Source organism: Nomascus leucogenys, chromosome 14 (assembly GCF_006542625.1).
Source record: "Nomascus leucogenys isolate Asia chromosome 14, Asia_NLE_v1, whole genome shotgun sequence".
Classification (NCBI taxonomy): Eukaryota; Metazoa; Chordata; class Mammalia; order Primates; family Hylobatidae; genus Nomascus; species Nomascus leucogenys.
In genome coordinates, this window is record NC_044394.1 from 81450186 (window position 1) to 81466513 (window position 16328).

General features: G+C 36.1%; 1 protein-coding gene across 7 annotated transcripts in view; it reads right to left on the reverse strand.

Annotated features, from left to right (window-relative positions):
- Positions 1–8604: 8604 nt before the first annotated feature.
- IL18R1 (interleukin 18 receptor 1) overlaps positions 8605–16328 on the reverse strand; it is a 42091-nt gene continuing 34367 nt past the window's right edge. For 6 of the 7 annotated variants that reach the window (XM_030827161.1, XM_030827164.1, XM_030827163.1 and 3 more), the window contains 2 exons: positions 12738–12896; positions 8606–10849 (listed from right to left, as the gene is read on the reverse strand). In XM_030827161.1, the coding sequence (XP_030683021.1) occupies positions 10494–10849; positions 12738–12896 (515 nt within the window). In that variant the 3' untranslated portion in view covers positions 8606–10493. Of the gene's footprint in view, positions 10850–12737; positions 12897–16328 lie in introns of all 7 variants that reach the window. The other variant, XM_030827159.1, reaches the window with a different exon arrangement.

Genomic DNA, 16328 nt, shown 5'->3' on the forward strand with positions numbered 1-16328 from the left:
AATAAACATACGTGTGCATGTGTCTTTATAGCAGCATGATTTATAGTCCTTCGGGTATATACCCAGTAATGGGATGGCTGGGTCAAATGGTATTTCTAGTTCTAGATCCCTGAGGAGTTGCCACACTGACTTCCACAATGGTTGAACTAGTTTACAGTCCCACCAACAGTGTAAAAGTGTTCCTATTTCTCCACATCCTCTCCAGCACCTGTTGTTTCCTGCTTTTTTAATGATGGCCATTCTAACTGGTGTGAGATGGTATCTCACTGTGGTTTTGATTTGCATTTCTCTGATGGCCAGTGATGATGAGCATTTCTTCATGTGTTTTTTGGCTGCATAAATGTCTTCTTTTGAGAAGTGTCTGTTCATGTCCTTTGCCCACCTTTTGATGGGGTTGTTTGTTTTTTTCTTGTAAATTTGTTTGAGTTCATTGTAGATTCTGGATATTAGCCCTTTGTCAGATGAGTAGGTTGCAAAAATTTTCTCCCATTCTGTAGGTTGCCTGTTCACTCTGATGGTAGTTTCTTTTGCTGTGCAGAAGCTCTTTAGTTTAATTAGATCCCATTTGTCAATTTTGGCTTTTGTTGCCATTGCTTCTGGTGTTTTAGACATGAAGTCCTTGCCCACGCCTATGTCCTGAATGGTATTGCCTAGGTTTTCTTGTAGGATTTTAATGGTTTTAGGTCTAACATTTAAGTCTTTAATCCATCTTGAATTAATTTTTGTATAAGGTGTAAGGAAGGGATCCAGTTTCAGCTTTCTACATATGGCTAGCCAGTTTTCCCAGCACCACTTATTAAATAGGGAATCCTTTCCCCATTTCTTGTTTTTGTCTGGTTTGTCAAAGATCAGATAGTTGTAGATATGTGGCATCATTTCTGAGGGCTCTGTTCTGTTCCATTGATCTATGTCTCTGTTGTGGTACCAGTACCATGCTGTTTTGGTTACTGTAGCCTTGTAGTACAGTTTGAAGTCAGGTAGCGTGATGCCTCCAGCTTTGTTCTTTTGGCTTAGGATTGACTTGGCGATGCGGGCTCTTTTTTGGTTCCATATGAACTTTAAAGTAGTTTTTTCCAATTCTGTGAAGAAAGTCATTGGTAGCTTGATGGGGATGGCATTGAATCTATAAAGTACCTTGGGCAGCATGGCCATTTTCACGATATTGATTCTTCCAACCCATGAGCATGGAATGTTCTTCCATTTGTTTGTATCCTCTTTTATTTCATTGAGCATTTTAAGGCTTGTTTTGTGGCCTACTGTATGATCTATCCTAGAGAATGTCCCATGTGCAGTTGAGAAGAATCTATATTCTGCAGCTGTTGAGTGGAATGTTCTGGAAATGTCTGTTACATCTATTTAGTCAGACTAAGAAAAAAAGTAGAGAAAACTAGAATAAATAAAATCAGAGACAAAAAAGGAAATGCTACAACCGATACCACAGAAATACAAAGGATCCTAAGAGGCTATTGTGAACAATTACATGCCAACATATTGGATAAACTAGAAAAAATGGATACATTTCTGGACACATATGACCTACCATGAAGAAACAGAAAACCTGAAGAGATCAATAACAAATAATAATATTAAGTCAGTAAAAAGTCTTCCATCAAAGAAAAGCCCAGGAGCTGATAGCTTCATTACTGAATTATTTGAAACATTTAAAGAATAACTAACACCAATTCTACTAAAACTGTTCTTTAAAAATTGAAGAGAAGGGAATACATTCAAACTCATTGTACAGGCAAGCATTACCATTATACCAAAATCAGACAAGAACACACAAAAAAAGAAAACTACAGCCAATATTCTTGACATACATAAATGCAAAAACCCTCAACAAAATACTAGCAATCTGAGTTGAACAGCACATTAAAAAGATTCTTCACCATGATCAAGTGGGATTTAATCCAGGAATGTGAGATGTTTCAACATTTGCAAATCAATAAACATGATGTATCACATTAACAGAATGAAGGACAAAAACTGTATGATCATTCCAATAGATGCCAAAAAAGCATTTCACAAAATTTAACATTCCTTCACAGCAAAGCTCTCAACAAATTGGGAACAAAGGTGTAGGTATGTCAATGCAATAAAAGCCATACATAAAAACCCACAACTAATATCATACTGGATGGGAAAAAATTGAAAAATTTTTCTATAAGATCTGGAATAAGATAAGGATGCCCACTTTCACCACTTCTATTCAATATAGTACTGTAAGTCCTAGCCAGTGTAAACAAGCAAGAGAAATAAGTAAAAAGCATCAAAATTGGAAAGGAAGAAATGAAATTATCCCTGTTTATAGACAGCATGATAATATGTATAGAAAACCCCAAAGAATTCACTAAAAAAATGGTAAGAACTAATAAATTCAGTAGAGTTGCAGGATATGAAATCAACATACAAAAATCAACAACATTTTTATACGCAAATAGCAAACTGTCTGATAAAGGAATCAAGAAAACAATCCCATTTACAATAGCTACAAAAGAAATAAAATACTTAGTAATGATTTAGCCAAGGCGGTGAAAAATCTCCATGCTTAAAACTATAAAACACTGATTTAAAAAACTGAAGACCACACAAAATATTGGAAAGGTATTCCATGTTCATGGATTAGAATTAATACTGTTAAAGTGGAGAAAATATCTGGATAGCTATGTCTCGAAAGATAACATACAAATGGTCAACAGGTATATGAAAAAATGTTCAGTATCACTAATTATTAGGAGAATGCAGGTCAAAACTTCAAAGAGATATAAACTCACCTCAGTTAAAATGGCAATTATCAAAAAGATAAAAAAAAACAAACGTTTGTACAAACATGGAGAAAGGGAAACTCTTATATACTGTTGGCAGAAATGTAAATTAGTACAGCCATTATGGAAAGCAGTATTAAGATTCCTCAAATAATTAAAAAATAAAACTACCATATAATTCAGCAATCCCACTGCTGAGTATGTATCCTCCCAACAAAATGAAATCAGTATGTTAAAGAGATATCTGCACTCTCATGTTTATTGCAACACTATTTGCAATAGCCAAGATATGGAATCAACCTAAGTGTCTATCAGTGAATGAATGCATAAAGAAAATGGAGTGTGTATACACAATAAAATATTACTTATCCAATTAACAAAAAGGAATCCTGTCATTTGCCACATGTATAAACCTGGAGGACATGATGTTAAGTAAAATAAGCCAGGCACAGAAAGACAAATACCGCATTATCTCACTCATACATGGAATCTAAAGAAGTCAATCACATGGAAGTAGAGAGTTAGGATAGTGGTTACCAGAGGCTGGGAAGCAGAAGGATAGGGAGAAATTGGTTAATAGGTACAAAAGTACATTTAGGAGGGGTAAATTCTGATGGTCCATTGCACATAGGGTGACTATGGTTAACAAGATGGTATTATATATTTAAAAATAGCTAGAACAGAGGATTTTAAATGTCCTGATCACAAAGACATGATAAATGTATGAAGTGATGGATATGCTAAATACCCTGGTTTCAGTTTTAATAATGTACACATGTATCAAAACATCACAGTGTACCCCATAAATATGTACAATTATTATGTGTCAATTTAAAACACATTGACCAATGGAACAGAATAGATGGTCCAGAACTAGGTGTAACAGGATATGGAAATTGAATAGACATTAAATGGGTATCTTATGTTAGTGGGTAAAAAATGACCTTTTTAAGAAGTGGTGTTGTGATAAATACACAGACATATGAAAACAATGCAATGGATCCATTTCTCAGACTAAAGACCATAATAAATTCCAAATGGATTGAAGATTGAAAGTGAAAAATGAGTCCATATCAGTATTGAAAGAATGGATTAGTTCTTTTAAAATCTAAAAGCAAAGAAAAAAAACTGGAAAACAATTGCAATTTACATGATAACGTCTTAATATGTCTAACATGTAAAAACCTTCCCACAATGGTAATGAAAGAGATCAAAATCTCTGTAGAGAAATGGGCCAAAGCTAAGGGACAAGCACTCCTAGACATTGATGATAAGAACACAAAATGTTACAACCCCTATGAAGATGAATTGGGCAATATGGAACAAAATTACATATGTATTACCCTCTGATCCAGCAATCCTACGTCTAATATCCCAAAAATATTCTAAGGAAAAAGCATGAAATATGCATGCATAAGACTTCTTTGTAACATACATTGTAAGAGCAGAAGACTGGAAATATTTGGGACTGGTTGAATAAACTATGGTACAACCACAAAATGGTATACCACGTATCTGTATAAAAAAAGTATTTATCAGAAATAGTTCCACGTACAATTACGGAGTGATCTCTAGAATATATTATCAACTGGTAAAATCAAGCGGAGAAATTGTATATAATATCTACTATTTATCTGTGAGAGGTGACAAGAAATAAATATGCATGAGTATTTACTTATATAAAAATATAGAAGGATAAACCAAAATCATTTTGAAAAATGTTTTTGCCCTATTATAAGACAAAATAAAATTTTAAAAATTAATTTCTAAAAATCAAAGCAAAACAAATAAATATGTTTAGCTGACAAAGCCACAATAAGAGGAATAATTTCAAATAACTTTATAATAAAATGATGACTCTATATTGGTGAAATATTCTCAAGGGATAAAACAGTACAAAAATGTTTTCAACTGCTTTTAGGAAACAAAATATTAATGGATGTGTTGGTATTATAATTCTTCTGAAATATATGCATATTGGATGTATATGCATCGTAGGATAAAGCAAATTAACAATTATGTTGATGCCATTGGGAACTGGAATTTTCTGCGTGGCAGTGATTCCAATGTAAAATTGATGAGGCTAAGTAAAACATGCAGTCCTAAATTTAAATTGGATTTTCAGTATTAATTTAGAATTCATTTTATGGATGTATATGTATTTCCTTGTTATATCTACTTCGAAAGCCTAGAAATATTGATGAACTCAGTTAAGAGTGTGCAACTGTTAGACCCAAATTGTGGTCTCTAAAAACAATTTCTCACTGAAAGGAACTGTGGCTCCTTAGACAAATGGCTTTGTCCGGGATTAAGAAAAGAACAAGTCTGGAACACCTTCCCATATCAGAAAATCACAACAACAAAATTAGGAAACGATCAAAAATACTACAGTTGAGTCAAAAGAACTTAGGAATCAACCTGAAGATGGCCAAAAATAGACGATTTTAGTGTTAGAAAATGATCGTTAATTTTGTTAAATGTTGGCAATAATGATTTTGAAGATAAGCATCTATTTACTGGAGATGCATGCGGAAGTATTCAAGGGTAATGTCATCATGATGCAAGAAACCTACAACAAAAACATCCAGTATGAAAAAAAGACAGGGCTAAATTAAATATGGGAAAATGTTAACAACCTTTGAGTCCGGATTGTAGATATATGAATATTTGTTGCATATTTCCTTCTACTTCTCCATATGTTTCGAATGTTTCATAATAAACATTTTAAAATGTACAGTTAAAGCAGCCAAGTGCTCTCTTTTTTTCTCTTTGCTTAATATAAGCTTGAATTCCCTCTTGGCCATACTTTTTCTAAGTTTCACAATTTGAATGTAATAATATGATAACACTGAAAATCAAGATAAACAACTTGAAAAGTCAGTAACTGGTTTGCAACTCAATGCAGAAAACAAATGTAACTTTAACATCACACCTTGCTTTTGATTTTTTAAAAAATCAACTTGGTTATCACCATTACTCATCAGGCTTAGCTCAAGTGACTTTGGTAATTTCAAAACTACATGACTAAAGAATGAAAATGTAAGGGTATTGGCTATTTTGTGCCTTGGTTTGCGAGTTTCTAAAGACGAATTTTAAAAGTGGTTTGATTCAAGAAAATCATTATAGAAAGTGTGTGATCTGCTTACATGCTTCCTTCCAAGAGGACAGCTATCATATAAATGCTTAATTTCATGTATGTTTGTTAAAAAATGCAAGCCAGTTATGGATCATATCTTAGTAACACCTTCATTCATCTTTTAATTTCATTCTGTACACAGTGCACATGATCATTGAATAGAAATAAACAATGTAACAGAATCTTGAAAGTTTTAAAGCTAATTCTTTTGCTACACATATTTCTAAAAAGCCATTTATTCATTCATTCATTTTCACAGGCCATTTGAGATAATTACTCTAAAGTCAATTTCATTATAGAGAGCATTGTTTCTAAGGCATGTTTTGGAGTTTATATTTGTCCATATTAAGTCAGGTTGTAAGTGGTATAAAACCCAAAGTGGCTTTAGTCTGTTTCTTTCCAAGGTCACCCTATGACCAAGATGGTTTCTCGTCAGGCCCATGTGCAAGTAACCAGAGCCAAATGTTCTTCTAGAGAAAACTCTAGGCCTAAGGTGTTGACTTATTGATGTCTGTGCTCTGCTATTGTCTCATCTCTCATCTTAATAGTGTTCACTTGGAGAACATCTAAAGCAAAAGGCTTGGATCAGAAGGTGGCGCCTGCAGTGCCATTTCTGCCGATGTTTGAACGGCAGTGGCCAGCCTCACTTCCTGTTAAGACTGCCACTCAAAGCTGCTGCTCCTGGCGTTCTCAGTTAGGTGTACAGAAGCAATTGGCCTTCTCAATCAACAATTCCATATTAGATGGCTCTCAGTCAACTTAGACTTCAGCCTGTCTGGTTCTGGAGCTGGCAGCTGCAGCAAGAGCTTCCTGGTTGCACAGATTTCTTTCTGGTTGTGGCAAGATCAACAGCTGTATTTGGCAGCCCAGGTTTTTCATATGACTTTGGAAGACATCCCTGGAAGAGGAGTCTAGAGTCCGTTTCTTCATCTCTCTAAATAATTCTGTAATGATTTCTGTTTAAACTGGCTAGAGAGAATTATATTCATTGTATCTAAACCACGACCTCCTCAGAAGTATTCTGTTCTGTTAAATAAAATGTTACATGAGTCCTCAACATACAACATGGATAAAAGCAGTGTGGCTCTAGTTGTGGTATGTGGAGGGGATGGGAGCAGTGAGGTGAAAGGGAAGATCCAGGAGCCCAGTTCCCATGTTCTCCAATTTTCCATTCCACCATCCAGGATGGTCCCTGAGTCACCTCTGAGGAACCCCAAGACTCCCAAGCCACTATTTGAAAGTCAGTTAACATGTTCACTATTAACTATTAAACACACACATCAAATTGTAGCAATCATGTAAATGAGGTATGGTGTTCTCCGGGTGTGTCTGTGTGAGTTATACGCCAGAAGGAGATAAAAATTTTCAAAAGCCTCACACAGAAATCTAGGTGTTGGTCTTCAGCTCCCAGCCTGGACTGTGATCACTATCAGCATGGCATGCAGGTGGGGCTGGAGGGCCCTGTGTCCTGCCCATGAGTTTCCTGTTAGGTCTGTGGCTTGGTCACTCTTTGAAAATCCTTGAATTCCTTAAGGTCACACTGCTCAGAGCAGCTTCTGCTCAGACAGACGGCTTCTGCTAACCCCGGGTCCCCTCCCTCACAGCTGAACTTCAGACCAAGGTGACAGGTTAATTCCTCTAAGTATTTACAGCTATGATTCAACTTGGTTTGGGGCACTGATTTTGCTAATGTCCTCTCTTTGGACAACGGCCTCCTTTCTGCACCTTGCTGAGAGCCCCAGCAAACCCAACTGGCGAGTCATTTGCCTCAACACAGGCCAGGGGCTCCTAGCAGATGCGGGGAATTCTAACTCCCTGTATCTCAGCAGAGGCCACAGTGGGCGGATGTGCTGCATCAAGTATTCTCTTTCACTCTGCACTGAACTTGAATGCCTATTTTTTTTTAATGGCTTATAAGGAATCCTGAGCATCCCTCTCACTCTCTTTTCCTCCTCAGAGCCAGTCCTAGGCAGCCTGCTTCCTCTCTGCAGGCCCCTGCCCTGGGCCCTCTTAGTCTAAATTGTCGGCCCCAGAAAAGTGCCTGCAGCCTCCAAGATGCTCATTTCCAAGAGGAGGCCATACGCTGTCCTGTGCCAACCTGGTCAGACCGCTCGTGTGCAACTGTGACCAAGTCCCTGGACTTACCATGCCTCAAGTTCCTGGGTTTGGAATATGTGGGGCCTAAGGCTTCTCATTGCGTTGAGAGGATATAGCTCTAATGAGTAAATGCTTCTAGGACATGACAGAAATGTAGGAGGTGTTTCTCCACGTGCCCTAGAAAGGTAGCTGTTCTGATTCTCTAAAATAGACTTCACAGTTTAAGGGCATGTGAACCATGGAAAAGAAAGCTGTTTTATACCTGAAAAGTTATTCGTTGGTCCTGGTTGGGGGTGTTTAAACCAGAATTTTAAAATATGCCCATTAATTAACTGACATGTGAAGACTTACCATGTATAAGTCCCTGTGTTTAGTATTGAGTGGCTTGTGAGAAACAGAAAATTATTTTGCTTCTGGATGGAAGGTGTGAAACAAGAAGGTAGGTGCAAGGCAATTTGACATTTAAAAAGAGAGAGGTGCATGAATTCATTTTGAATGGCCCATATTCTATTAAAACTGGTAGGAGTCTATGTTGAGAATGAGGAATTGGAATCTTAAAGTAAGTGTAAAAGATGTCACGACATTTCAAAAATAAAGGCATTAGACTAATGGTTCATTAATGTATTTCAACGTATTTTATGCATTTTAAAGCACACATCTAATGTATACATTTAAGACATTTAACTTGAAATGCATTTAATACAAAATATATTTCAAGTATTTTAAAGCAAGTATAATAAAAGAGAAAAGCAAAATCATTCTATGTATTAGAGACTATGCAATAGCAATGAAATCTATTTTGATTATATATGTTCACTAACAGGTTTTCACACATAAAATATGAGTTATTAATTAAATTATTTTACCCTTTTTAGCCATCCAGTTGGTACACAAAATTGTAAGCACTACCAACATTAAGTCACATTCTTACACTGACAATCTCACTCTTTTTTGGTTTTCAGTAATATCTACTACATCTATTTGAAACAATCTCTGCTTTAAACTTCTGTAGAACATTCACGTTGCTCCCACGTGTTCTAACCGGCCTTCCGAACTGACGGTTTCACAGTCACTTGGTGATTTTCTTGAATAGCTATTATTTTTGAGATCATCAAGAAGGCTCCCAGTGCTGGGCTCCCTTTAGGGAGTAAGACATGTGTCTTCTAACGTCAAAAGAGGCAGATGTTCAATGGAGAGATATCTTTTGCCCTCTGGATATGCTTCTCCAATATGCTTCTCTACATGTGCAAACCTCCTCAAATCAAAACTGCCTTCCTCCCTAGATCTGCTTCCCTTCCTTGCTCTGTAGCTTCCATTAGTCCACTGCTAAATAATTGATCTAAGTAATCATTAATAATGATAATAAAAATAGTCATGGCAACACTGACGGAGTGCTGAGTCTGTGTCAGGAACCACTGTAAATACTTTATTATATTTATTCATTTAGTTACCCCTGGGAGGTAGGTACAATTATTATAAATTCTAATTTCACAGATGAGGAAACTGAAGCACCAAGAGGTTGGATAAGGTTCCAGAGGCCACAGAAGTAAGTAGCAAACTCAGGACTAGAGCTCAGGATGGGCTGCACAGTCCATCTCTTAACTGCCACACCATGCTGCCTTACGCCAAGGGCATTTTTAATATGTAATTTTTAAAAAACAAGGGAGTAACTATCAGTTTTTTGCTATTCAATGGCTAATACAACCTGGCAAACATTTTGATATAAACATTCACACAAAATCAACAAATGTTTCAGAGCATCAAAAGTAAAGGCCCAGATAATTAACTAAATTAGAATTTGTGTCTCTTGTGAAAGATAAAGAGCTATTCTGGGGTCCTTTTAAGAAGTTCCCATAAATAGATCCACATAAGCAGGCTCTGCGTTGCAGGGCCGGACTGAGCTTTCAAGAACCGTTGGCTGCAACTGTGGCTGGGATACATTAAATGCATCCTGAGGCTGAGGCCCTGCAGGCTCTGAAGGCGGCCCTTCCAGCCCCTCCTCCCACATCCTATGCACAACCAGATCCATGGTGTTAGAGAGTGAAAGCAGCATTTCAGTTACTCGGTCACCCACGGGTCCCTAGAAAATGCCTCTTCAGGCACTTAAAATCCCCTCATTCAAATTAAGCACTGGCATTACAACTCTTAAAGATGCACCCTTTTTGTAGGGCATAGGTTATTTTGCATCACGCTCGGCTTCACACTTGCTGAATATGGGCTTGAGTATGGGCAGCTGCATCCAGTTATGAAAGAGGGAGAAGAAGAAGAGCTCCATTTCTTTTGAATTCCAGGTCTTCTGGGAGCACGTGACCACAGCCCACAGCGCAATCTTTAGTCTTATTCCTGCCAACCTAATGACAAGTTTTGTCTCCAGATTGTGAGCAGGATTTTTACAGAGTTAAATATTTTGAGTCACAGCCTTTGTTATGAACAGGTTCATACTCTCAGTCCCCAGAATATCTCGAGTTCTTTTTGGCATTCATCGTTTCTGAAGATTAAGACTCTGAAAGAACAGGCAAGACTTCCGATTCCTCTCTACCTGGCTTGACTGTTTTTGCAGGCATTAAGTAAAGAAGATTCTTCCAGAACCTTGAGTTATAAGAAAGAGACTTATTGGCCTTCCATTTCAGAACTCTGTGAGATTTCAAAAGCTTTAGTGATTGGGGCAAGAATGTGAAGTCAGTAACAGGTGTAAATTCAATTAAGATTATTTTAATTTTTCTTTCCACCAATGCTTCATGAAGTCCACTTTCCAGTTCATACCTGACTTCATTAGACATATAAGTTTTACTTAGGACAATGATTAGTCTTCGGCTTTTCTCTATCAGTGAGTGGATTTCATCAACAACAGCTGAAAATGCAAGATAACCGATATTAATTTAAGATAACTGAAAGGGGGAACATGAGATAAAAGCTATTTTGCGCAGTCCTATTTTATATTAACTCCTAACCCCACTAATAAGTTTTTCTTTAAGACAAACCATTTGTTCTCAATTTTATATGCTTATTAAAAAAATCTCTAGGTAACAATAATAATGAACATCTACTTAGCATTTATTCTGTACCATACCCTATTTTAAATTTTTTTATATTAACTCATTTAATCATCATAATACCCTACAGAGAAGATATTGTTATCCCGCCATTTAACAGACAAGGAAGCCAGAGCACAGAGTGGTTAAGTAACCTGCCCAGAGTCACACAGCTAGCAAATGGCAGAATCAGAATCTAAACCCAAGTGGAACACATTTTTCTAACTATTATACTATCCTGCTTCTCCTCAAGCAGAAAAGAGCATGCTAAAATCAGAATTTAAAGATTAAAAGGCAAAAAGGCACAACAAAACAAAACCATCCATTATTTTAGACCAGGGGTTGGCAAACTTTTTCTGCAAAGGGCCAGATAGTAAATATGTTAGGCTTTGCAGGTCACACTGTCTTTGTCACAACTACTCAGTTCTGTTGTTGTAGCTCAGATGCAGACGCAGACGACAGGTAAACCAATGCACGTGGCTGTGTTTCAATAAGGTTGCAGGTGTGATGAAACCCATGGCTGGTAAATTGCCAATGCCTGTTCTAGACCTCTCACTGTTCTCAAATAGAGGGTTAACCAAACCTAATTACAACTGAATATTCAAACATTATTTTTATTTATGAATTAAGAATAAATCTGTTTTCAAGAAAGATCCCTAGAAAATAACGGAAATATAGTAAAATTGATGTACGGCCCAGAATAAATGCTTTCTAAGGAACAATATGCCTTCCTAGATGCAAAGAACTGCTACCCAAAAATACCACAATGTATGCATCTGATAATCTGGCATATTTTTTTGACAAGTTGTTTATTACAAAACAGTAGTGTAAGTTAGCAATATTTTCACTTCTAATTTGTAATATGGGGGGGGAATGTAACTATTGCTCACTGTTACATCTTTGATGCTCTGTTCACAACTTGGCACAGGAATAGTATCCAATAAATATTAGATTAATACATGAATGATGGTAATAATGAAACATTTGTTTTTTTTTAAGCATCAGTATCCAGAATAATTTGACACCAGATTTTAAATGTTTCTTCTAGACTTCAGAGAAAATCTAAAAATGTTACTCATTTTAAAAAAAATGTAACGGTAATTTGCTTTAATAGATGCACTATGGCCATTTGTATTCCTATATTAATAAAAAAAACATTGAATTTCATAGCTATGATCTGATGGGGATCACCACTTTCCAGTTATTTTTCTCTTTCCAATTTTCCTATTTTCTACCTAAATTTCATCACCAATATCAACACAATAAAAACCCATACATTTTCCAGTAATAATTAACCCGTGTTTATTTCTAGTAAGAGTTACTAGTGAGGATTAACTAGTCTACACATCACATGTTAAATTAGGAACCGCTGCTGTGGTACAGATATTCTCACCGTGGGTCATTTCTAAATAAAGGCTTCATGATAATGCCAGCTCTGGACCTGGTTCTGAAAAGGAAATGCCCTCTCCCTTTCCCAAAGTTTCAGAGAACCATGAAGCACAAAGAACAGAGCCCAAGAGAGAGACTATTGGAAGCTCATTAGTTTGTTTTCTCACTATTGATTGTTGACTTACCTGGTTATTTCTGGCTTAAAGGACCTTATCCATTTGTTTTTAAGGAAAATAGGATAGCTCTCTGGGGGCTAGCTCATTCATTTTTTAAAAAGAAACTATCTTGATTATTTTTCTATCTCGCATTCCCTCTTACCTCCTCCAGGCACTACATCCCTTTCAAATATGCATAACTTATACCCAAAATGTTTCTCCAACACCCTGGGCAAAATCTCCACAGCAAAGGTGTGCTCCTCTCCATTTTCAGGTTGGCATTCTTTTAGGTAAGACACAAAAGCATCATATGTTTTTCCATCTAGGAGGTAAGATTGACTCTTTTAATTCATGTATAAATAAAATTTTATTTAAGTACAAACAAGTGAATGTCTAAGTAATAAGTATAGAATCATTGAAAAAACAAATTATATATAAAGTTGTTTATATTTAAACCTCCCATGCTAACCAAGCAACCAATTAGCCAATGTGTTTTTAAGCATCTACTTTAAGATCCCACTGCTTGACACCACAGAAGAATAGAGAGATATATGAGCCATAGAACCGGGCACTAAAGGAACTTAAGTCTTTAAGTTCCTTAGAAGGCCAAGAGCCCAAAGGTGCCCTCATTCCAGGAGTGGAAAGAAAATCTCACCCTGGTTTACTCATATCATTTAATTCTACCACCATCACAATTTCTATGCTCAAAAAGACCCCCAAGACGGTGAAAATGTCTCCTAAATAACAAAGACCATGCTCCTAATTGGGTAATTAAAACATGATACCACTCTCTCTTCTAGCTTCATCCAATCTATTTTTAAAAGCAAAGCAGATACATGCAACAACTTGGAAAAAGTTACAGACAACACATTAGCAGAAGAAAAATAGCATAACAACAACAAAAAAAATAACAAAACTCACAGACGAAGTAACCTGGCCAGAGAATAAAGAGTGATCCCGATGGACATGCCTTCTGAAAGGAGGAAATTTTGAGTCAGGTCCTAAAAAATGCAATGGATGCTAATTGGAATCTGTAGAGAAAGAAGGAAAGCAGTGGGGAATGGTCTACCTTTATCCCACGACAATTGTTTTGATGGCAGATGATGGCAGATGGGTAAGATTTATGCATGGCATATTATTGGGATTAATGAATTTGCTACGGAGTTTGAGGCTACATATAACTGCATCCCCTGTTAAAATCTAATAGGATAAAACCATTCTAGATCTATGTCTTTTATGGTGCCACATCATTTATGCTCAACAGCCCAGTCTGGCATCCTCCATAGTACTCATGGTCACCAAATAACACTTTCTGCTTCTGGCAAAAGCTTCTTCAGTTCTACCTACAGTATTCTGTTTAGCAATTTGGGTTAGAACCTATTGTTGATTTAAAGCAATTGCTTTGCAGAATTGCATGCGTTGAAAGATGAAAAATTTTGGTAAAAATTTCAGGCTTACATAAATATCAAAGGTATGAAATGTTGGTAAAAATAAAAACCAGTTATCAATCAGTAAGCAGGTCCCCCTCAAACTTTTCTTAAACTGCTATCAAATATAACTACCTACTAGTTAAGCACACTTTTATAAAAGGCATAATTTTCTTATGATGTAATGGATTGCAATAAACTGGGAAGACAATTTCATCGAATATAGGTTTATATTACATACAATATAGCTTTGCTCTTACCTATGAAAAATTAACTTTTCAACTATTAACTGCTTTCAAATTCCTTATTTTAAGCAATTCTTTTAATATAAATCTGCTAACTTTATTACAATATATTTTAAATTCAGGTAGTAAAAGGTTTAGGGGATTTGAGAATTGACAGAGTAAAGTGCTCAAAAAAAGGAATTTGAAAACTAATGGTAATGTTTTTATTCTCTATATTCAAACATAAAGGAAAATTATAAAGGAAATTATAATTCAAATGGATATTTGGGACTTCAAGGAGTAAGTTGAACAAATGTTCCTCAAACTATGCTTGGTGAATGGCCATGTTTTAATTTAAATTTGCCTTTTTGTTGTTGTTGTTTATTGATTAGTTTCATTTCCAATCCTTCACAAACCAATACTGAACACTTTGTTAGATATTGCAGCAGTATTAAATTGCGATAAAAGTTTTTATTTTCATACTTATATCTCCATTTCTGTCCTTTTCATGGTCTACATTTGTTCGCGGACCATAATTTAATGGAAGTGATTTAGGGCATGTCTCTAAATGTCTCTGTGCACTGCCATATTGACAGTTAAGAAGTGTGAATTGAAAAAATTACCTGCAAATCATGCCAAACACAACTGGAGAATAAAAAAAGAAATCTTAGCTCCAGAAAGTCAGAAAGAGAGGAACTAGTCAATGGCTATTTGAAGACAAACACTGATCTATGCAAACAGAGACCATTCAGAAAATATCAAATACAGATTTCCCCGTTTGTTGTGGCATCATCTCTCCCCATAGCAAAATCACACGTGCACACGCAGGCTCAAAGCCAAATTCACTAACCTTGCTAATTTTATATTGTTCGATTTAAAGTTCCAAATGTGAAAACTAAACCTATAAAAATCTCAGAGGAACTAATATAATTTCTATATACCTTGAGGTTAGGAAGGCTGTTTTACTTATGACCCCAAATCCAGAAAGCATAAAAGATATATTTGAGTATGTTTTTCAAAAAGTCTTTTATATAGCACACCACTATAAGCAAAGTCAAAAGACAAATTACAGCCTGGGAATATTTGCATTTCATATTATAGATAATAGGCTAAACTCCCTAAAATATAAATAGCTCCTAGAAATAAATATGCAAAATAAAGCCATCGCCCCACGGAACAATAGGCAAAAGATATGAATGGGTGTGTTGAGAAAGGAAATACAACTGAGCCTTATGCAAATGAAAAGTTGCTGATTCTCTTGCATAGTAAGGGAAATGCAAATTAAAATGTAACTTAGATACAACTTTTCACCTATCAGATTGGCACAACTCCAAATGGTTGTGGGTAAGGTTATGGGAAAAAATTTGCTGTCATCTTTTGAAGGCAGTAGGGAGGGTGAATTGACAGTATCTAGCAAAATAATAGCCGTGTCTCCTTCTTGTATTCTAGAAATTCCACTTTGGAGAATTTTTCTTTCAGACCTACTGCATACATATGAAACGATGAATGTATAAAGCTGTCCATTGCAGCATTTTTGTAATAACAAAAGATTGGAAACAAGCCAAATGTCCATCAAAAGGAGACTAAATAAACAGTGGTAGCTCTGCACAAATAAAATACTGTGCGGCCCTAAAAAATGAGGGACTTCTTTATAAAGTAACATGCAAGTGTGTCTAAGGTATAAGAGAGCAAAGTTGAAAAGAGTGTGCATATTAAGCCAAGATTTGTTCTCTTTAAAAGGAGGTGTGTAATAAGAATCTATATTTATATTTGGTCAGATGTGCTATCAATGAGGGGTGGGAATCATAGATCCAGGACCAGGCTGGAAGGGGGGCTTCTGAAGTATAATTTCATAGACATTTTGGGTTTTGAAATCTGTGAAGGTTTTTCACCTGCAAACACACACATGCAAAACAAAATCAAGTGCAATGAATTAGACTGACTTCCTTTAAATTAGTAATTATCTGGAAACTTGAGGACTTCTAGTCACCTTTAAGTATAAGGAAACTGAGGCATAGAGCCAGCGGGTCGACATAGTAGCAGATAAAAACTGGCAGATCTAGGAGACATGAACCCAGATCATTTGGCTTCCAGCTCGGGGTT